The sequence below is a fragment of the Zonotrichia albicollis genome, chromosome 26 (assembly GCF_047830755.1).
Source record: "Zonotrichia albicollis isolate bZonAlb1 chromosome 26, bZonAlb1.hap1, whole genome shotgun sequence".
Classification (NCBI taxonomy): domain Eukaryota; kingdom Metazoa; phylum Chordata; class Aves; order Passeriformes; family Passerellidae; genus Zonotrichia; species Zonotrichia albicollis.
In genome coordinates this window covers 9284822-9306413 of record NC_133844.1, presented here as the reverse complement: position 1 = coordinate 9306413, position 21592 = coordinate 9284822, and the positions used below count along the sequence as shown (strand labels likewise).

Genomic DNA, 21592 nt, shown 5'->3' with positions numbered 1-21592 from the left:
ACGGCCAGGATACCTTGTATGGCCCGGGGACACCCACCATGGTTCATGGTCTCAGCCCTCATCGTGGCTTGGTGACTCTCACCATGGCTTCAGGATCCCAACCGTGCCCTGGGGGCCTCTGCCATGACCTGGGACCACCACTGTATCGTGGAGAACCCGTTGTTCCGGGGCACCTCAGGCGTTTGCGGATATCCAGCCATGTGGGATGCCCAGCAGGGCACAGGAGGTGCTCTGGGAACTCTGCTTTTCTGGCAATTTCCTGGCAGTGAGTCATGGTGGTGCCAGTCTCGGGCACGGGAGTGTGCAGGGCTGGATGGCACTTTCAGGAAGTGAAACGGGTGCCAGGAAAACACCCCAACAGCCCGAGTCCACGCAAGCCTGGCCACGCACATCCCCGGCCCTCCCAGCATGGTGCAATCTCCGGCACACCGGATGGAGGTGAGGATGAGGAAGGCCCCTAAAGGCCATGTCTCTGAAGACCATGTCCCCAGGTCAGAAGAAACTGAGCGGACAGCAGTGTTATGAGTAGAAAAGTTGTCCAGTTATTAAAGGTTACAGAGTTCACAAGTTAAGCGAATTGCTGCCAAATTCGAGTTCTAACTATTTGTTGTTAATAATTTCATATTGTAATCCTCTGTTGTTAATAGTTTTCCTTTAATTACCTGTTCCTGATGGTTAGTTATCCCCCTTTGGTACCCGGGACTACAAAGAGGAGGGGACATCGGGGTTGGCATGCAAATGAGGAAACCCCTCAACAAATCTAGCAGGAAAAACCCCTAAAAAACCCGAGCCACCATGGAATTAAGAGATCAAAGTGATGCCTAGACGTGAGGAACAGCATCCAGTATCCGCTAAGACCCTTTTTACCCCTCACCCTAACCTAAAAGATGTCGGCTAGAAAGAGGACCTCGAATGTCAAACCCAAAAATTGGGGATCCTCTGGTGTTCTTGTAAGGATGGAAGCCTCAGCTCTGACTGCAGACCAGCAGACACAGATGCACTCTTCTTCCTCCTCCGTGCCGCTCCTGGGAGCAGTGGCAGCGTGAGTGCGACCCATCAGTTCTCCCCACCTGAGCTGATTTTTAATAAAGGCATTAAAAAGGAGAAAGATCTCCTTCCCTATTTATTTCAGCAGGGTCCTGCACCCACTGGTGTTGGGGCAGTGCGTACAAGAGGGGTGACATAGGAGGCACAACTGGCCATGGCACCAGGGGTCTGGGCAGTACGGGAGGAAGCTGTGGGGAAATGGTGGAGAGGCAGCGCTTGCATCACCGGCCACGTCCGGGACACCCACAGTCCCCGGCCCTAACGGTGACAGTGTTGTCACAGCTGGGCTGGGGCTGGCGCTGGGACTGGGGTCGGAGCTGGCTCTGAGTGATTCCAACTCCTGCTGTGTCAACCAAATGGCAGACTGGCACATGGTCAGAGGCCCCACACATCAACGCCAAACACCCCTCCGCTCTCTGCCCCACACACCAGCCCTGGAGCATCCTTCTGCTGTGCCCCACAACCCAGCTCTGGCTCATCCCCAGCTCTGACCCATATCTGGTCCTGGAGTATCCCCCGCTCTGCTCCATGCTCTGCCTCCCCACTGCACTACTTGGGGGCAACCAGCCCCGCCCCCAGCCCTCCAGTCTCAACAGAGTAATTGGGCAAAACCAGGCGTTGCGAAACCTGGAAATCCCACTCTGACGGCACTTCCTTCTACAGGCTCTTGAAAACCAGGCACGCTGACACTGGGCTCAGAGAGCAGCCAAGCAGCACTGCAGGCAGAACAGGCAGGAGCAGGCAAATAAGTGCCTCAGAAGTTTGCAGGTGCTGTGAAGTCTCAGCCCAGAACTCTTCAGACAGTGGTGGCAATGGCATTCGTCCCTGACTTGGACACACTGGAGAGCAGCAGGTAAGAACAGACATGCCAGAGAGGACTTTGGGGATGTGAGGCTGCATTCCTGACCCTGACTTCACCACGTCCCTTTGCCTTTCAGCCTGAATGAGGAGACGTTGTATGGCCCCAGCTGTCTGTGCCCGCAGAAGGTAAGGCTGTGGTGGTGGGAGTGGTGGGGTCCGTGTTGTATGGAAGCCAGGCTCTCACCCTACATCCCCTTTCTTCCCCAGAAGCCCCGGCTGGACTTGGAGGGGACATCGCCTGGGGTGGGCATCCAGGTGACAGTGACAAAAGGACCCCTTTCCAGGACCTTTCGCCAGGCTGCCATCCTGGTGGTGGCTGTGACCAAGCTCTTGAAGCAGCCAGCACGCAAGGACTTTGCAGACAGTGACCTTGGCAGCTTCTTGGATGATATTTTCGGTATGAGGGTGATGTCAGTGCTGGCACCCCAGCCAGAGGGTATTCTTGGGGGACATTCTTGGAGCTGGGAGCAGCATCCTCCTGACTGTCTCTCTCCCCACAGAGCCCGTCTCCTTCCAGTGCATCAAGGGCAGTTATACCAGGGCACCCGTTTTCCGCTACACTCGTTCCCAGTCCTTCGACATCCTGGACATTGACCACAAGTGCTTCGTACTGGAGTCACCCACCCAGCTGGTGGCCCTGCACCTGCAGGGACCCTCTGCTGGACAGAAAGGTGAGAGCATATGGTCGCATCCCAATGTCCCTGTCCCCAAACCCTGGACCACCCAGGAGCCACCCCACAAGCCCAGGAGCACCCCTTTACCTGTCCCTTCTCTCTGCAGTGAAGCTCAACATTGCTCTGTACCGTCCCCGGTCATCGCAGGGCGCTCCAGGCTCTGGGAGGGTGCCAGTGGCCTTGGGCATCAAGGGCTACCAGCTCTACATGTCATGTGTGATGAGTGGCACCAAGCCTGTGCTGCAGCTGGAGGTGAGCAAGGGGTCCCAGCAGTCTGTCCTCTGTGGGGCTGGGGGCTCATTCCACCTTTGTCTTGGTTCAGGGCAAATTTTAGGAAGAACTTTTAATTTTTAACTCATAAAGTCAACCTATGGACCACCATTTCACCCCTCTGGCTGTAGGAAGCTGACATCAGGAGGGATATTGAGAGTGTGGAGCTGACCCGCTTCATCTTCTACCGCCTGGACAGCCCAGCTGAGGGGACCACACGCTTCGAGTCAGCCGCCTTCCCTGGCTGGTTCGTCTGCACATCTCTGCAGCCCCGCCAGCCCGTGGGCATCACCAACACCCCAGACCAGGTGAACATCGCTACCTACGAGCTGAGCAGGCGCTGAAGACCCTGCACCAACCCAACTCAACCGGCAGTCACCGGTTTTCAGGCTGTATGTACTAAGTACAACCCCTGGGACACAACCTCCCTCCTCATCTATTTCATGTGAAATAGCAGCTCTGGGCCCCATGGGCTCGAGCCATCCCAGTCTATATATATATGTATTTATTTATTTATTTATTGTGTCTTCCCATTGCTTTGGTACTTACTTGTTGTGCCCCTTATTTATTTTTGCTTTTAACTTGTATGTGGATGGAGGTGGAAATAAAAAGTTTTCTAGGACAGCATGGCTCAGCTCATTACTCATGGGGGATGGAGTTACAGATGGGAAAATCCTTCTGATTTGGCTGCTTTTTGGGTGAAAATTCAGGGCATGGGGGACCACCTCACAGCCCAGGGACCACCCTGACCCATGCAGGACCCTCCACCACTCTGTCTCCGTGCCCACACCACAGCTGGGAGGTGGCTGAGGTGGGCATCCCATGGTGGATCCCTGGCAGCTGCCTGAAACTGTCACCTCTGCCCCAGCTATGGCCAGCAAATGGCATGGTGGGCCACAGTGCAGCAGGACAACGAGTAGCGTGGCATTACAAGGTGTGGCATGATATCACATAGTACCATGTGGAGCACTAAATAATACAATGTCACATAACACCATGTCTTATCATGTGGAACAGCATGGTGCAGTATAGCATGGTGTGCTGGCATGGCATGGAATGGCATGGCATGGCCAGATGTGGCATAGCATCACACACCATGCCGTGGTGCTGTCAAAAATAGGTTGTAAACTGTTGTAAATAGTTGATAGATTGTTAAGCATGTACTGTTAGTTTGGTTATTATATTGTACAAGGGGTTAAAAGGGTAGTTGTAAGAAATATGGTACTTACCATACCATACCATACCATACCATACCATACCATACCATACCATACCATACCATACCATACCATACCATACCATACCATACCATACCATACCATACCATACCATAACCACACCTCAGTAAAGTGCACCACGAGCCAGCCTGGACAGAACTGTGATGGCCAATCAAGTGCCTTAAACCTTCCTGCAAATGAAGGATCCAAACAGAAACCAATACAAAAGGACAGAAAACAGGATAAAAAGGGACATCTGACCCAGTGAATCCGTGCCGCTCCACCTGGAACATCGGGGACATCGCTGCTAAAACAAATCCAGCGCCGGCGCTGCAGCACCCTCGACGGGAACGCTCCTGCTCGGCCTGCAGGCCATCATGCTTTAGGCCTTATTTTAAATGATAATAAATGCTGAAATCTCTTTAGTCCCGGGCGCGTGTCCCGTTTCTAACAGCACGGCGTGGCCCGGCTCGGGACGGCACGACACGGCCTGTCACGACGCGGCATCTGTCACCGCGGGCAACGCCCCGCCCAGCCAATCACAGAGCCACGGCCGGCGCTTGGCTCTCCTCATTGGTAGCTTTGAAGAAGGCGGTGGCTAATAACGGCAGCGCGAGGGTTGTTGGGAGTGCCGGCGGCCGTTCGGCGGCGGTGCCCGGGATGGAGCGGGAGGGAGCGGCGGGTGAGTGAGCCTCGGGTGAGGGACTCTCGGAGCGGGAGCCTGGGAGCGGGGTCTGAAGGGTCCCGGTGCTGGGGGTGCAGGCGGCCCAGGGGCCGTGGGGGCGGAGGAGAACGGAGCTAGCCGGACCTGCGGTGCGGCGGAGCTGCGGACCCCGTGGGGCGGGTACCTTGTGGGGAGGCCCGAGTTCTGTGGGAGCGCTCGACTGGAAGTGGCACAGATGGGCCGGTGGGAAGCTGCTGAGGGCGGGCGGTGTGAGTAACTATGTGTGAATCCGCGGCAGGTGCCCGCGAAACGGGCCCAGGAACGCGGTCTGGGAGGAGTGGGAGTGTGCTGGAGGGTCGTGCTGCTCTTGGGCTCAGTAGAAGCCTTTCCTTATGCAAACTGAGCCCTGCCCAGCTGAGGGGTTGAGTGGCATCACACTGTGAAGGTCAGGAAGCTTAAGTGGCAACGAGCCTCTGGGCAATATCATGTACAAGGGAGTTTCTGGGAACAGTATTGCCAGGCTCCCCAGGCAGGGAGGTGTGCAATGTACTGTTTGAGAGTAACAGAAATCCAGTGTCATGAGTTCTTTGAGTATTGAGACTGTCCTGTGCACAATGCATTTCCTGCCATCTCTTTGCAGCAAACAGAGAGCCAGCTGCAGAGCTGCCAAGTAGCTAAGGAAAGGCTGAAATGCACAAGTGCCAGGTAAGTTAGGAGGATGTTGGGCTTGGATGAGATGATATGTAAAGGTCTGAGGTATAGCTGGCTCTCCCCACTGACCAGTGTCTACCTTCTCTGGCCTGTGTACAAAGAACCAGCTCCTGTCTGGGCTCTGCCCCCACAGTACCCTGGCACCAGTCTGTCGTTACTGGCAGCAGGAGCAAAGGAATGGTTTGAGTGCTGGCGTTTCCCAGGGGCTGATGGTGTCTCTTCTGCATATTTTATGAAACTCTTAAACTTTCTCATTTCAGCTCCTGGCTCTGGCAGTCTGGGAGCCTCCAAACCCACTACCTGCCAGACCACTGCCTGCAGGAATGTCTTGGTTTGGAAAGACAGGTGCCTGCTAAGAAAGGCAGAAGCCTCCCCTGAAATGGAGAATGTAAACCCTCCCCACCCCTCTAAATTGCTGTAAAGTTTAAATTAAGGGGCTCTCAGGCAAAAATATGGGAGCAGGAAATAACAGTTCTTTAACAGGGAAAAAAGGGATAAAATAAACAGTTCAGTACCCTAGAACAACACTGACAGAGTCAGAACCCAACGTGACACCCTGTGGGTCAGGGTGTTGGTAGCAGTCCCATTGGAATTGTGGCTGCAGGCCTCCTGCAGTGTCAAGGGTGGCTCTGTTGGAGCAAGGGGTGAAATAAACAGGGCCAGGAGACTTCTTCTCCTTTTTAATGCCTTTATTAAAAGTGATCAGCTCAGGATTGGGCGGCTCAGCAGGGCTGCAGTCCCCGTCGCATCTCCCAGGGCGACTCAGAGGAGGAGGACATGCGCAGCTCTGTCCGCTAGGGGCAGAGCCGGGGGATCCAGTCCTCGTGGGAGCCTTTAGGGCGTGATGTCCCCTGTCAGATGTTGATCCTTTCAGCTTCTCAGCTGTCTGGTCCCGGCTTTGGGACGACTCACTGCTCAGGGCGAGAGGGGCTCCGCATCTCTGCAGGCTCAGCACTTGGCTCCTCATGTCCAGACGCCACTTTAGTCTCTCAATTCTTATTTGGCTCTTTGTTTTTGGGGTTTTCTCGTTGCATTTTGGAGTCGAGGTCCCAAAGCCTGCTGGTCTTTGGAGTCACTTTGCATAACCCCCCCCCACCCTCTCAGGTGTCTTCCCTATGTTGGAAGAGTGCACAGCCTCGGGGAAGGGCCATCACCCCACCCAGCCAGGCCTTTTACTTATACAAAAGAGGAGATAAGCCTCAACGACCCGTGATTACAATAACAAAGCAGCAAGAACCCTGGCAGAGACAGAGACCTGGCTGCATGCCTGTAACTCTTTCTCACACAAAAATATTAACTGAATTTTTGTTCATAACAGGGGGCTCACAAAAAAATATTAACTGAATTTTTGTTCATAACAGGGGGATCTGTAGAAAAAGATTGTATTCTTGCTCTGAAGATCCAGTGGAAGAAGAGGCAGCTGCTGTTCCTCTGGGGAATCCCGTGGAGAAAGCTGTGCTGGTGTCTCAAAAAACGTCTGGATCATATCGGGGTAGCAATGCTTGGCTCCTCCCTCTGGGCTCACATCTCACAATGGGATGCTATAGTTCTTACAGTCATGCAGTGACCTTCAATAGTCTGTTAGCGGCAGGTGTCCCCTCCCAGGGATGTGTGAATGTGGTCACTCAGAGAGATAAAGCAAACTGCCCACTTGACAAAGATTATCTGCCATACAGATGATAATTGAAAACATCTTTCATGGCTGTCTTCAACAATGAGTCATTTTGGTTAGTTTTGTTGTCCATAGAAGTTTTGTGAGGACCTTGGATGTTAATGGCTTCCCAGGAAAGCTCTCTTTGGTTCTGGTCAGGGAAAGGTTCAGAGCTGCCCTGCCCAGCTGCGGGCTGGGCGCAGGAGGGGAAGCCATGTGGCCGGGTGAGGTAGGGCCTTGGACAGAGAGGGGAGGTGAAGAGGCCCTTGCAGGATGGAAGGGTGGAGGATCACTGGAGAGTCATCAGGCAGCCATCCCCACCCAGGAGAGAGAGACGGGGGGGAGAGCCGGTGCCTGTGCCTGTGCCACCGTGGAATTTGATAGCAGGTTGGCTGAGAAGGAGAAGGGGAGGGTGCAGGGCCGCGTGGGAGTTCTGGACAGGCAGAGCTTGATATTTTTAACCCTTTTCTTGGATGACTGAAACGTTACAAATGCTGATCCTCCTCCTAAATGAGAAGAGAGAGAGGGATGAATAGCAGCAAATGGGCAAGTGTGATGCAAGTTTGTGCAAGTGAAAGATGTCCAAGAGAAGTTGAGAAGAATTCTAGGTGGCAGGAGATGATTGAGTGGCCTTTGGCTGGACTTTTCTTGTATAGCCATGGACAGAATTATGTTTCCTGTGACACAGAGACTGCATCCAGGGGGAGGCAATGGCTCAGAACCAAGAGAGTTCAGTGTTGAGACCCCTTGGCCCCAGAGGGTGAAATTTGGTGGGGGGGACAGGTGTCCCAAAGGTGAGAGACTGTGCTCTTTTTGGAACTGGACAAAGCACCCTTAAAAGGAAAACCCTAGAAGCAGCTCTGGTCCATGTGCAGTGGTGAGAGCACTGGACATGGACGGAAGATGTCAGGATGGCAGATGTTCTCAGGGCAGTGCCACGAGTGACATGGTAACACACAAAGTTTCAACTGGGTTTCCAGGGGAAGCCTACGGCACAAGAAGGACTCCTCTCCTCTTAATAAACTGAGAATTGATTATCTGAAGGGTAGTGATGGACTGAGAGTTGGTGATCTGAGGGGTGGCAACTGAATTGAGAGTCCAAGGTTTTGTCTTACTGTGATGCATTGGGAACTTGGTTGGGGGAAGGAGGAATGTTTGGAAGGTTTTCATCCTGAGTTTTGTGTGTTTCTTTTATAGAACCACCAGACTAAAGAAGAAAAATACAGGAAAGCCTTGCCAGAATCAAGGAGCATGTCACAAAATATAAGTAACCAGCCTTTGCAGCTTAAACCAGAGCTGCCAAAGGCAAGTGGCATGCATGCTTGGCCTGTTCCAAGGAGTCCTGCAACTACCGATGAGCGCAGGTAAGGGGCAGCTCTGAGTGAGCCAGCACCATCCTGCTGGAAATGGAGTCCAAAGTCTTTTATGAGCAAAAGCTTGTGGGGGGGTTGATGGCCTGAAAAAGAAGGGGTTGGGGATAATGTTGGGTGGCACCCTGGGTTTCTCTCCCACCACTTCAGTAAGTGCAAGGAGAGTGTGTGGCCACTCTCCTGCTTCAGCCTCAAGGTTTCGGTTTGAGTGTGATTTCCTCTCCCAGTCCTAGAGCTCAGGTGTGTTTCTGAGATAGATATACTGATTCTTTTTAAGCAGCTGAAGTTGGCTAAAGGAAGACTCCGAGGAAAAACAGCCAGCTCTTGCCAAGCTGCTGTCTGCTGTGGTAACTGTGATTTCTCTGTCCTTGGACAGGAAACAGCTGGAGGAGTGGTTGGCAGCCAAAGGCAGGATATACAAGCGGCCGCCGATGAGGTTGCTTATGAAGCAGGCGGTCATACCATCCTGCAGAAAGGTCAAGCCAACCGAGAAAAAAGACAATCCAGAGCAGCACTTCCGAGCCAAGGCAAACAACATATTAGCTGATTGCCTGAAGCTCATTGAGGAGGTGAGAATAGGGAAGGAGCTGCTTGAATGAGCTTCTTCTCTCCTGGAGCATGTCAGGGGACAAGGGCCATTTCCCTCCAGTAGCTAAGAGGGGTTGGGAACAAGTGTTCAGTGGCAAGAGTGGGAAACACAGGAAAATACAAGTGCTCATAAAGTTATGGGTAGGCCAAAGGCAGGCAGTGAGCTGTAGTAGGAGTCCTTGTAAAATATATGTATTGTGTAAGTGGCTGTGCCCCAATCCTAGTTGTTCTAAATGAGCTCCAGCTGTGATGTACTTAATTGGGCTGCAGCTGTAGCTAATGAAGATAACTGGGATAAAAGGGGCTGGACTTTCTGGTCAGGGAGAGCCTTGGAGGAGCCCTGGTGAGGCAGCAGGAACAACACTGCTGAGAAGAACTGCTCATAAGGTATAGCACTTGAGAAATATAATAACAGCAATATGAATACAATAGTGGGCTGACTGGGAGAAGGGAGAGACCAGACCAACACAGACCACTAGCCCTGCTCCAGGGTTTACTGGCCCCAGTTATGCCAGCACTGCATTCTATCCTTTGAAACCCCTCTGGAATACTAGACCAAATTATCCAAGGGAGAGATAGATTTGCAAAGCCAGACTTTTGAGAGCCTCCTCCTGGAGAGTGCTGTGAGCTGTGGTCAGGCACGGTCTGCTTCCTCCTGGTGCACACACTCATCCATGCCATAGACACCTTTCTTCAGACCCTTTCCCTTCTCCTTGCAGGGTGTCCATGCTGAGGACATCTCAACAGTGCTGTCCCTTGTGCCCCAGGCAGAGAAATTTGCCAAATTTTGGATCTGCCAAGCAAAGCTGCTGGCCCGGAGTGGCCCCTTTGATGTGTTGCAGCTGTACAGAGAAGCAGTCAGTGCTGGGGCTGAGGTGAGTGTTCCCTGCCTCTGCTCTGGAAGGCTTCCACAAGATCCAGGGGCCGGGTTTTGGAATGAGTTTAGCAGCATTAGTCACTGGTGAAACAGTCTTTTAGAGCTGCCAGTCCCATTCCATGCTGCAGGATGTGCCCATGCAGGATGGGCACCTGGCCAGCTGTGCTGGGTGCTGATGGATCCCACTGGGCAAAGGGGAATACTGCAGCCTCTTCCTATCCTCAGCACAGGCTGAGCAGCAAAAGCCTTTCCGCCCATTCTTCTCTAACTCTGGTCTCTGTGGGGGTCTGACTAAATATATGTATTGTAAACATATGTATGGCAGAGATCTCTGTATTGTATTGCCCTGATCCTAGTTATTGTAAGTAGGCTGTAGATGTGATGTCCTTGATTGGGCAGCAGCTGTAGCCTGTGGAGGTAGCTAGGATAAAAGGGGGTGTGACATTCAGAGAGGGTTGGAGAGGGGCCCCGGCACAGAAGTTACAACAACACTGCTGAGAAGATTACAACAGGTCTCCATTCCCATGCCAGAACTGGCTTGACCCATGTTTTGCTTTTCCTGCAGCCAGTTGAAGATCTCAGAGAAACTGCTCTCAATATTTTGAAGGATGCTGGCCAGAAACTGGAAGGTAACCTGGGCATTGTGGGGTTGATGAGCATGGGTGCTCCCAGGTGTTGCCAACCTGGAGGCAACACGGTTTACAGTCTGTCCCAGCACCTCGTGTCCCTCCTAAGGAGTGTGGTCAAAGTCAGGAATCCTGATCTGAAAAATGGGACACTGCTCTTCTGCCTGGGCTAGGGAGGGTCCTGGCCCTGCAAGCCTCTGCAGGCAGGCACCCTGCCCCTGTTCAGAGTGCCGAGGTGTAACCCCTAGCCAGTGCTGTAACTGTGCTGCCCGGAGCAGGCGATTCAGCCTTACCTGGACCACAGATACATATTTATTGTGTGCCAAACCCTCCCCCCTGCATCTGAGGGGCAGCAAGAGCAGTCAGGTGAATGTGTACAAGGCAGCCTGCTCCTGCTGGGAACCCTCAGGGGCTCTTGGGGGGATATGAACTCAAGCCCTCCAACTCTGTAACTTCCGGCAAAGCCTTGTTTTTCCAGAAGAAGAAGCGTGTCTCCTCCAAAGCACCTAGGATTTCACTGATAGAGACACCACAGGGTCATGGTCCTGTAGCATCTCTGGGTAGTGACTCCGAGTGCTCTCAATCCGCAGGGAACGCCGCACAGGTGTTAGGAATTTAAATTCTCTGTTTTCCAACAATTCCCTTCCTCTGTGGAGAGAAAAGCCTTGGGTAAACCCTGCAGAGGACCACTGGTATGCAAGGGTGTGTGCTGCCTGGAGCAGGAGGTTTAGCCTTATGGTGTGACCCCTAGCCAGTGCTGTAACTGTGCTGCCTTTTTCTATAGTAGAGGTGGCCTTTGAGTCCCAGTAAAATATCTGTGTTGTACTTCAATATCTGCATATAGGCCTTGCCCTGGTAGGTCCCAGTTGATTTTCATGGGCTGCAGCTGCAATGTCCTTCATTGGGCTGCAGCTGTGGCTAGTGAAGATAGCTGGGATAAAAGGGGGTGGGTTGGCCAGTCAGGGAGAGCCTGGAAGGAGCTGTGACTAAGAAAGAACAACATGCAGAAGAAGGAGTCTGTGCTGTGAAGATCTACAGCCATAAGAAAACACCGAAAGAAGGTATGGGACTCTAGAAATATAACAACAACACTTTTCCATTTGTGCTAGGAGCAAAGGAAGAAGAAGCCACTCCTCGGGAGCCTACAACACCTTGTCCCGCTGAGAGGCATCCTATAGCGTCAACTCCAGGCCTGGTGGGGAGGCACATGACCTCCCTCCCCCCCTCAGTCAAACTACAGGTGACGTCAGCATCCAGGTAAGGCTGAGCCTCCTGCTCTGGGCAGCATACACCCTTGCATGCCAGTGGTCCTCTGCAAGATTTACCCGAGGCTCTTCTCTCCACAGAGGAAGGGAATTCCGGGAACGCCCAGAATTTAAATTCATAACCCCTGTGCGGCGTTCCCTGCGGACTGAGAGGGCTCGGAGTCGCTATCCAGAGATGCTACACGACCATGACCCTGTGGTGTCATCTCTCAGTGAAATCCTGGCTGCTGAGGAGGAGACTCTCTTCTTCTTCCGGAAAAACAAGGCTTTGCCAGAAGTGACAGAGTTGGAGGGCTTGAGTTCATATCCGCCCAAGAGCCCCTGAGGGTTCCCAGCAGGAGCAGGCTGCCTTGTACACATTCCCCTGACTGCTCTTGCTGCCCCTCAGATGCAGGGGGGAGGGTTTGGCACACAATAAATATGTATCTGTGGTCGTCTGACCAGAAATGAGACTTTTGGGATGCTGTGGTCACTACCACCAAACCACCAATGGATGCTCAGTTTTTAAGATTGGCATTTGGTACGACCACTGAAAATAAGATCTGCCTCTGAGAAAACACAGGGGTTAAGAACCAGAGCTGCTCACCTAGGAGCTCTCTTGGGTTCCTGCTCTGAAAGAGGTCAGAGCTCTCCCCTGCCCGGCTGTCTGCTGCTGGGTGGGAGAGAGGAGTGCCTCGTGGCCTGGGGGAGGTAGGCCTGACCCTGAGGGGCCCAAGGGTGGAGGAATTGAAGGAATGGAGGAGCACGAGAGGTGTTCTACCCGCCCCCCTCGGGAGATGGGGAGAGAGAAGGCAACCTGTGCTTGTTACCTTGAAATTCCAGGAGAAGGACTGGGGGAGGGAAATTGCCGCAAGGTGTCCAGCCGAGTGTAAGTGTGTGGTCTCAGAAAAGCAAGCCATTAACATCCAAGGTTGTCAGCATGGTGTGCTGGCATGGCATGGAATGGCATGGCATGGCCAGATGTGGCATAGCATCACACACCATGCCGTGGTGCTGTCAAAAATAGGTTGTAAACTGTTGTAAACAGTTGATAGATTGTTAAGCATGTACTGTTAGTTTGGTTATTATATTGTACAAAGGGTTAAAAGGGCAGTTGTAAGAAATATGGTACTCACCGTACCATACCACCCCTCAGTAAAGTGCACCACTAGCCAGCCTGGACAGAACTGGTGGCCTGTCCTGTAAACAGAAACTTGCAATTCTTGTCAGTCTTATTCTGCTCCTTGTGAAGGTTGGGCTTGATGGACTTAAGTGGACACCACCTGATTTTGCCGTCCGTTTTGACAGCTGCGTACCGTTGCCCCCTGAGCATCAGCCTCCAGCCCCGTTCCCATTCGCCTAGCTCGTTTCTAATTACAACCTGTGGGCCCTCCTTTAGCGCTCGGGTGGCCCAGTGTTTTTGTTTCATCTCCCCTAGGGAACTGATTCAGTGCTAGCAAAGCGGTTGCCAGTATACGCGCCTGATCTCCTGGGGGAATGGAATTGGCAAAGCCCTCTGCCTTTGCCAACACTTCTAGCTTGGTTTTCAGGGTCTGATTTGCTCTCTCAACTATGGCCTGCCTGGTACTGTTATACGGGATACCTTGCACTAATGTGATGCCCCGTTTTGAGGCGAATTCTTGCACTGGTTTGGAGGTGAAATTGGAACCGTTGTCAGTTTTGATCTGCTTGGGGATACCAAGCCAAGCCATGGCTGTCAGCCAGTGCTGAATTGTGGCCTTGGAGTTTGTTTTGTGGTGCTGTGTGGCTATGATCATTCCGCTATAAGTGTCCACTGTCACTGCAAGCCATGCTCGGGGCTTCAGCAGTTGACACCAGGTGAAGCCCGACTGCCAGATCTCTGAAGGCTTGAGACCTCTCGGGTTGACCCCACAGCTCCATAGGGGTGACTTTTGGCAATGAGGGCAAGTGGCTACCACGTGTTTTGTGTCCGCTGTGGAGATTTCACATTTCTTCGCTTTGGCTCTGATGTGGAGTGACTCGTGCAGCTGACGAGCTTCCTGCAACGTCCATACGCCTTTTGCTGCGGCGTCCGCTTTGTCGTTGCCAGTCTGGAAGTAACCTTTGACTGGGTTGTGGCTGTTGATGTGAATGACTGACACGGTGCCCTGTCGCGAGGAGAGTGCTTCTTCCAGCATTAGGGCTGCTGCAGTTGTTGACACACCTGGTCCTGCCATGGCTAGGCAGAGCCTTGCCACGAATATAGAGTCCGTTACAATGTTGAGGTGTTCATCTTGGAAGAGTCCGCGTGCCAAGACCACTGCTAAGACCACTGGAAGGAGCCATGACTAAGAAAGAAACATGCAGAAGAAGGAGTCTGTGCTGTGAAGATCTACAGCCATAAGAAAACACCAAGAGAAGGTGTTTTGTCTGAGGTCGTCTTGTCTGGGGTCTTCTTCCTTTGTCCTGGCACAAAAGGAAAAGGGCAGCACAGTTACAGCACTGGCTAGGGGTTACACCTCGGCACTCTGGACAGGGGCAGGGTGCCTGCCTGCAGAGGCTTGCAGGGCCAGGACCCTCCCTAGCCCAGGCAGAAGAGCAGTGTCCCATTTTTCAGATCAGGATTCCTGACTTTGACCACACTCCTTAGGAGGGACATGAGGTGCTGGGACAGACTGTAAACAGTGTTGCCTCCAGTCTGGCAACACCAGGGAGTGCCCACGCTCATCAACCCAAAGGAACTGGATCAAGTTGATGAGTTCCTATATACAATGATTTGGGAAAAACTAAACAGAACAAGCAAAGTGAAATAGAAATTGAGAAAATTTAAAATTGTAAAAGCCAAGTTCAGACCCCAATATCTATGTTAAACAAAGTCATCAGGCTCCAGGGAGTATTAAAAATAAAGAATGCAATTATTAGAAACATTTCAAATGAAATAAAAAAATTAGCATGTGTAAATAATCAAGAACAAACTCCTATGCTTGCTTCCAGGTGGAAGCCTTCCAGAGGAGAGGCAGGGAACACTCACCTCAGCCCCAGCGCTGACTCCTTCTCTGTACCGCTGCAGCACATCAAAGGGGCCACTCCGGGCCAGCAGCTTTTCTTGGCAGATCCAGAATTTGGTAAATTTCTCTGCCTGGGGCACGAGGGACAGCACTGTTGAGATGTCCTCAGCATGGACACCCTGCAAGGAGAAGGGAAAGGGTCTTAAGAAAGCTGTTCATTGTTATGAACAAAAATTCTGCTAATTTTTTTGTGAGAAGAAGGTTACCACTGTTGCTGCTGGGGTGCTGCTTGTGTGTTATGGTAATTACGGGTCGTTGTCGTTAATAGTTGTTTTTGTAATAGTAAAAGCCTAGCTGGGGCCGAGTTAATGGGCCTTCTCTGAGACAGTGAAGGGTGGGAACCTCCCCAAACAGTGAGGAGAAGAGACCTGGGGGGGGAATATGCAAAATAACTCCAGGACCAGCATGCCATGAGAAGCTACTGCTTCTAGCTTGTTAAAAAAGACCCCAAAACAACGAGCCAACTAAGAGTTGAGAGACTGGAGTGATGTATGGACGTCAGGAACGGAGTGCTGAGCCTGCAGAGATGCTGAACACCTTCGTAGTCCCTCTCACCCTGAGCGCGGGAGTCGTCCCGACGCCGGGAGCGGACAGGGCAAAGCTGGAACAACAACATCTGAGGGGCCACCACACCCTAAAGGCTCCCACGAGGGCCGCACCCCCGGCTCTGCCCCTCGTGGACAAAGCTGCGCATACCCTCCTCCTCCTCCTCCTTGCCCTGGGAGACACAACAGGAGACTGCAGACCTGTCCGAGCTGCCCAATCCCGAGCTGATCGCTTTTAATGAAGGCATTAAAAGGAGAAGTCTCCTGCCCTGTTTATTTCATTCATGACATGGATGAGTGTGTGTACCAGCAGGAAGCTGACCATGCCTGACCACAGCTCACAACACTCTCCAGGAGGAGGCTTGCTTTTCTGTTGCCACACAAAAGAAAAAGAATTAATAGTATGTTGTGGGAACTCAGCACATCACTCCAGATGTCCAGAGTTACCGAGACAACCCTTTGGGGGGCCTCAGAAATCCTGGAATGTTGCCAGAAGCCCCTGGTGGTTGGATTTTTACCCTGAAAGGAATGTGCCACCTGTTGTTTGAGGACAAGAGAGTCACTTGGGCTCTCTTGTCCTCAATGGTGTAAGAATTAAGTATTTACAGGGTGGAAATATAGATTTTAGGATTTTGGTACAGGAGGGTTGAGAGACAAGATGGAGGGATCAGGGCGTGTCTTGTCCTTCTTCTTGTCCTCCATTTTCTGTGGTGATGTTGGCACTTTGGGATTGGTTTGTCTTGCATGTGCACTTGGCATTATGGGTGAAAGATATTGGGAAAGAAAGGTAAACATATGTACGTAGTTTTTAGTATAAAAATAGAGTACCACCCAGTGGGAGGTGAGAGTGCCCTTGGCTGCCTTGCTGGACAGACCTCTGTCGGGTCAAAAAAAATTTTCAGGATAAGGAAAAATAAGCAACATCAAGAACGTTAAATCTGAAGACTCCCGACTTGTCCTTCGAAGCGTGGGCAGTTCAAAGGCGACTCTACATCAGACTGTACAGAGAAGAACAGCCGAAGCAGTCGGTATGTAGTAGTATTCCTTGACAGGTTTTTGATTTCTAAAAGCTGCTCCTAAGCTCCTGTGTCTCAGACAACCAGCAGTGGGTTAGATACTTAATTCCTTCTGCCTTTCTTGTGGCTGATAAATAACCTGATAATTTGTTAAATAACCTGATAACTTGTTGGACTTTTACAGATCGTTTTTAAAGAATCTGTGGTTGTAAACCCACCCTCAGGACGGGTATCTAAACTCAAGCATGTAAGTAGGAAGCTTTTGAATCTTTCATGCTTTAAGTGAGTGGTTGCTTAAAGAATCACTGGCAAAGGCAAAAGCAGGTTTAATATTAAAGTGAAAGCACAACAAAATTCATTGTCAAGCTTCACTTTACTTACTGGATGGTTAAAGCACATAGACAAAAAGCAAGCTAAAATCTAAAATCAATCAATCTGAAACCAGAACACAAATGTTCCTCCGAGTACAGCAAATGTGAGTTTGCTGGCTCTGAGAAGCCTCACTCAGCAGGAGATGCTGGTCACACAGCTCACAAGGTCTCACTCAGGATCACTGCTTATAGGGTCACAAGAGAACGTACTTTAGTCATAACAATTTTTCATCCTGGCTGCAATTCAGAAAACTTTGAAAACCACATCCCCAAGTCAGGGTCATGAGATCCTGACTCCAAATGGGGGACATACCACAGATTGCTAAATAGCTGACAATGAGTCAAACTAGCTGTTTTTCAAAGGAGTTTAGCTTAGTTATGAGTTTCAGTTTGGGAGACTGCTCCTGTGCCCATGTCCCGGTGGCTGTTGTGTTATTGTTCTGTTGACAGCTGCTTTGCTATGTGGTAATCACATATCCTCTGAACAGAGAGAGGCATAACTCTCCCAGTGGCCACTGAGGACATGGAAAGGCCTCTGAGAACACAGAGGTCAGAAGCAGACGACTCCCAGGAAAGCTCTCTTTGGTTCTGGTCAGGGAAAGGTTCAGAGCTGCCCTGCCCAGCTGCGGGCTGGGCGCAGGAGGGGAAGCCATGTGGCCGGGTGAGGTAGGGCCTTGGACAGAGAGGGGAGGTGAAGAGGCCCTTGCAGGATGGAAGGGTGGAGGATCACTGGAGAGTCATCAGGCAGCCATCCCCACCCAGGAGAGAGAGACGGGGGGGAGAGCCGGTGCCTGTGCCTGTGCCACCGTGGAATTTGATAGCAGGTTGGCTGAGAAGGAGAAGGGGAGGGTGCAGGGCCGCGTGGGAGTTCTGGACAGGCAGAGCTTGATATTTTTAACCCTTTTCTTGGATGACTGAAACGTTACAAATGCTGATCCTCCTCCTAAATGAGAAGAGAGAGAGGGATGAATAGCAGCAAATGGGCAAGTGTGATGCAAGTTTGTGCAAGTGAAAGATGTCCAAGAGAAGTTGAGAAGAATTCTAGGTGGCAGGAGATGATTGAGTGGCCTTTGGCTGGACTTTTCTTGTATAGCCATGGACAGAATTATGTTTCCTGTGACACAGAGACTGCATCCAGGGGGAGGCAATGGCTCAGAACCAAGAGAGTTCAGTGTTGAGACCCCTTGGCCCCAGAGGGTGAAATTTGGTGGGGGGGACAGGTGTCCCAAAGGTGAGAGACTGTGCTCTTTTTGGAACTGGACAAAGCACCCTTAAAAGGAAAACCCTAGAAGCAGCTCTGGTCCATGTGCAGTGGTGAGAGCACTGGACATGGACGGAAGATGTCAGGATGGCAGATGTTCTCAGGGCAGTGCCACGAGTGACATGGTAACACACAAAGTTTCAACTGGGTTTCCAGGGGAAGCCTACGGCACAAGAAGGACTCCTCTCCTCTTAATAAACTGAGAATTGATTATCTGAAGGGTAGTGATGGACTGAGAGTTGGTGATCTGAGGGGTGGCAACTGAATTGAGAGTCCAAGGTTTTGTCTTACTGTGATGCATTGGGAACTTGGTTGGGGGAAGGAGGAATGTTTGGAAGGTTTTCATCCTGAGTTTTGTGTGTTTCTTTTGTAGAACCACCAGACTAAAGAAGAAGAATACAGGAAAGCCTTGCCAGAATCAAGGAGCATGTCACAAAATATAAGTAACCAGCCTTTGCAGCTTAAACCAGAGCTGCCAAAGGCAAGTGGCATGCATGCTTGGCCTTTTCCAAGGAGTCCTGCAACTACCGATGAGCGCAGGTAAGGGGCAGCTCTGAGTGAGCCAGCACCATCCTGCTGGAAATGGAGTCCAAAGTCTTTTATGAGCAAAAGCTTGTGGGGGGGTTGATGGCCTGAAAAAGAAGGGGTTGAGGATAATGTTGGGTGGCACCCTGGGTTTCTCTCCCACCACTTTAGTAAGTGCAAGGAGAGTGTGTGGCCACTCTCCTGCTTCAGCCTCAAGGCTTCGGTTTGAGTGTGATTTCCTCTCCCAGTCCTAGAGCTCAGGTGTGTTTCTGAGATAGATATACTGATTCTTTTTAAGCAGCTGAAGTTGGCTAAAGGAAGACTCCGAGGAAAAACAGCCAGCTCTTGCCAAGCTGCTGCCTGCTTGGCAATCACAGTGGTAACTGTGATTTCTCTGTCCTTGGACAGGAAACAGCTGGAGGAGTGGTTGGCAGCCAAAGGCAGGATATACAAGCGGCCGCCGATGAGGTTGCTTATGAAGCAGGCGGTCATACCATCCTGCAGAAAGGTCAAGCCAACCGAGTGCCTGAAGCTCATTGAGGAGGTGAGAATAGGGAAGGAGCTGCTTGAATGAGCTTCTTCTCTCCTGGAGCATGTCAGGGGACAAGGGCCATTTCCCTCCAGTAGCTAAGAGGGGTTGGGAACAAGTGTTCAGTGGCAAGAGTGGGAAACACAGGAAAATACAAGTGCTCATAAAGTTATGGGTAGGCCAAAGGCAGGCAGTGAGCTGTAGTAGGAGTCCTTGTAAAATATATGTATTGTGTAAGTGGCTGTGCCCCAATCCTAGTTGTTCTAAATGAGCTCCAGCTGTAATGTACTTAATTGGGCTGCAGCTGTAGCTAATGAAGATAACTGGGATAAAAGGGGCTGGACTTTCTGGTCAGGGAGAGCCTTGGAGGAGCCCTGGTGAGGCAGCAGGAACAACACTGCTGAGAAGAACTGCTCATAAGGTATAGCACTTGAGAAATATAATAACAGCAATATGAATACAATAGTGGGCTGACTGGGAGAAGGGAGAGACCAGACCAACACAGACCACTAGCCCTGCTCCAGGGTTTACTGGCCCCAGTTATGCCAGCACTGCATTCTATCCTTTGACACCCCTCTGGAATACTAGACCAAATTATCCAAGGGCAAGATAGAGGCAGGGTAGTTTTTATCACCCACAGTTATGCAGGAGATTTGCAAAGCCAGACGTTTGAGGGCCTCCTCCTGGAGAGTGCTGTGAGCTGTGAGAGTGCAAAGCTGCTGGCACGGAGTGGCCCCTTTGATATGTTGCAGCTGTACAGAGAAGCAGTCAGTGCTGGGGCTGAGGTGAGTGTTCCCTGCCTCTGCTCTGGAAGGCTTCCACAAGATCCAGGGGCCGGGTTTTGGAATGAGTTTAGCAGCATTAGTCACTGGTGAAACAGTCTTTTAGAGCTGCCAGTCCCATTCCATGCTGCAGGATGTGCCCATGCAGGGTGGGCACCTGGCCAGCTGTGCTGGGTGCTGATGGATCCCACTGGGCAAAGGGGAATACTGCAGCCTCTTCCTATCCTCAGCACAGGCTGAGCAGCAAAAGCCTTTCCTCCCCTTCATCTCTAACTCTGGTCTCCATTCCCATGCCAGACCTGCCCTGACCCATGTTCTGCTTTTCCTGCAGCCAGCTGAAGATCTCGGAGAAGTGGCTCTCAATATTTTGAAGGATGCAGGACCGAAACTGGAAGGTAACCTGAGCACTGTGGGGTTGATGAGCATGGGTGCTCCCAGGTGTTGCCAACCTGGAGGCAACACAGTTTACAGTCTGTCCCAGCACCTCGTGTCCCTCCTAAGTAGTGTGGTGAAACTCTGGAATCCTGATCTGAAAAATGGGACACTGCTCTTCTGCCTGGGCTAGGGAGGGTCCTGGCCCTGCAAGCCTCTGCAGGCAGGCACCCTGCCCCTGTCCAGAGTGCCGAGGTGTAACCCCTAGCCAGTGCTGTAACTGTGCTGCCTTTTTCTATAGTAGAGGTGGCCTTTGAGTCCCAGTAAAATATCTGTGTTGTACTTCAATATCTGCATATAGGCCTTGCCCCGGTAGGTCCCAGTTGATTTTCATGGGCTGCAGCTGCAATGTCCTTCATTGGGCTGCAGCTGTGGCTAGTGAAGATAGCTGGGATAAAAGGGGGTGGGTTGGCCAGTCAGGGAGAGCCTGGAAGGAGCTGTGACTAAGAAAGAACAACATGCAGAAGAAGGAGTCTGTGCTGTGAAGATCTACAGCCATAAGAAAACACCGAAAGAAGGTATGGGACTCTAGAAATATAACAACAACACTTTTCCATTTGTGCTAGGAGCAAAGGAAGAAGAAGCCACTCCTCGGGAGCCTACAACACCTTGTCCCGCTGAGAGGCATCCTATAGCGTCAACTCCAGGCCTGGTGGGGAGGCACATGACCTCCCTCCCCCCCTCAGTCAAACTACAGGTGACGTCAGCATCCAGGTAAGGCTGAGCCTCCTGCTCTGGGCAGCATACACCCTTGCATGCCAGTGGTCCTCTGCAAGATTTACCCGAGGCTCTTCTCTCCACAGAGGAAGGGAATTCCGGGAACACCCAGAATTTAAATTCCTAACCCCTGTGCGGCGTTCCCTGAGGATTGAGTGGGCTCGGAGTCGCTATCCAGAGATGCTACACGACCATGACCCTGTGGTGTCATCTCTCAGTGAAATCATGGCTGCTGAGGAGGAGACTCTCTTCTTCTTCCGGAAAAACAAGGCTTTGCCGGAAGTTACAGAGTTGGAGGGCTTGAGTTCATATCCACCCAAGAGCCCCCGAGGGTTGGGCATGAAATAACCATAGAAATTTTGTTTTAAAATTATAATAACAATATACATTTTGTTTTATAAATGTGTTAAAATAAGAAATGTTTTAAATTTTGTTTTAAAATGTTTTACATAACAAATGCGTATTTATTTTTTAATAAATTAAATAAATTTATTTTATTTTTATTTTAAATTAAATAAATTTAATTTATTTTTAAATAAAAATAATTAATTAAACTTTGCAGAGGAGAACTGTGTGCCTACACTT

At 51.2% G+C, this 21592-nt stretch overlaps 2 protein-coding genes across 5 annotated transcripts; both read left to right on the top strand.

Annotated features, from left to right (window-relative positions):
- Nucleotides 1–27: 27 nt before the first annotated feature.
- LOC102073217 (interleukin-1 beta) lies at nt 28–3497 on the top strand. 3 transcript variants are annotated; one of them, XM_014273860.3, is made up of 6 exons: nt 28–438; nt 1711–1900; nt 1986–2305; nt 2409–2579; nt 2689–2834; nt 2984–3497. In XM_014273860.3, exons 2-6 carry the CDS (start codon nt 1860–1862, stop codon nt 3194–3196), a joined length of 891 nt encoding a protein of 296 aa, XP_014129335.1. In that variant the 5' UTR covers nt 28–438; nt 1711–1859; the 3' UTR covers nt 3197–3497. The 3 variants fall into 3 exon arrangements, with proteins under 3 accessions (XP_014129335.1, XP_026654534.1, XP_026654533.1); XM_026798733.2 differs by having other exon boundaries at nt 28–1900; nt 1986–2034; nt 2116–2305; nt 2984–3496; XM_026798732.2 differs by having other exon boundaries at nt 28–1900.
- A 1122-nt stretch (nt 3498–4619) lies between these two features.
- On the top strand, nt 4620–21526 carry CKAP2L (cytoskeleton associated protein 2 like). Of its 2 annotated transcripts, XM_074559072.1 has the most exons (11): nt 4620–4751; nt 5374–5438; nt 6806–6936; nt 8293–8459; nt 8842–9034; nt 16575–16637; nt 18396–18562; nt 18956–19091; nt 20190–20253; nt 20857–21004; nt 21094–21526. In XM_074559072.1, exons 4-11 carry the CDS (start codon nt 8347–8349, stop codon nt 21353–21355), a joined length of 1146 nt encoding a protein of 381 aa, XP_074415173.1. In that variant the 5' UTR covers nt 4620–4751; nt 5374–5438; nt 6806–6936; nt 8293–8346; the 3' UTR covers nt 21356–21526. The 2 variants fall into 2 exon arrangements, with proteins under 2 accessions (XP_074415173.1, XP_074415174.1); XM_074559073.1 differs by lacking the exons at nt 16575–16637; nt 18396–18562; nt 18956–19091; ... (1 more) ...; nt 20857–21004; nt 21094–21526 and adding exons at nt 9773–9928; nt 10496–10559; nt 11666–11813; nt 11903–12271.
- Nucleotides 21527–21592: the final 66 nt, after the last annotated feature.

Coding starts and splice junctions, on each gene's coding strand:
- LOC102073217 (XM_014273860.3), top strand. CDS start 1,860: ATGGCATTCGTCCCTGACTTGGACACACTGGAGAGCAGCAG. Junction 1,901..1,985: donor GACACACTGGAGAGCAGCAG/GTAAGAACAGAC, acceptor TTTGCCTTTCAG/CCTGAATGAGGAGACGTTGT. Junction 2,835..2,983: donor AGCCTGTGCTGCAGCTGGAG/GTGAGCAAGGGG, acceptor CTCTGGCTGTAG/GAAGCTGACATCAGGAGGGA.
- CKAP2L (XM_074559072.1), top strand. CDS start 8,347: ATGTCACAAAATATAAGTAACCAGCCTTTGCAGCTTAAACCAGAGCTG. Junction 18,563..18,955: donor GCAACTACCGATGAGCGCAG/GTAAGGGGCAGC, acceptor GTCCTTGGACAG/GAAACAGCTGGAGGAGTGGT. Junction 20,254..20,856: donor TGCAGGACCGAAACTGGAAG/GTAACCTGAGCA, acceptor CATTTGTGCTAG/GAGCAAAGGAAGAAGAAGCC.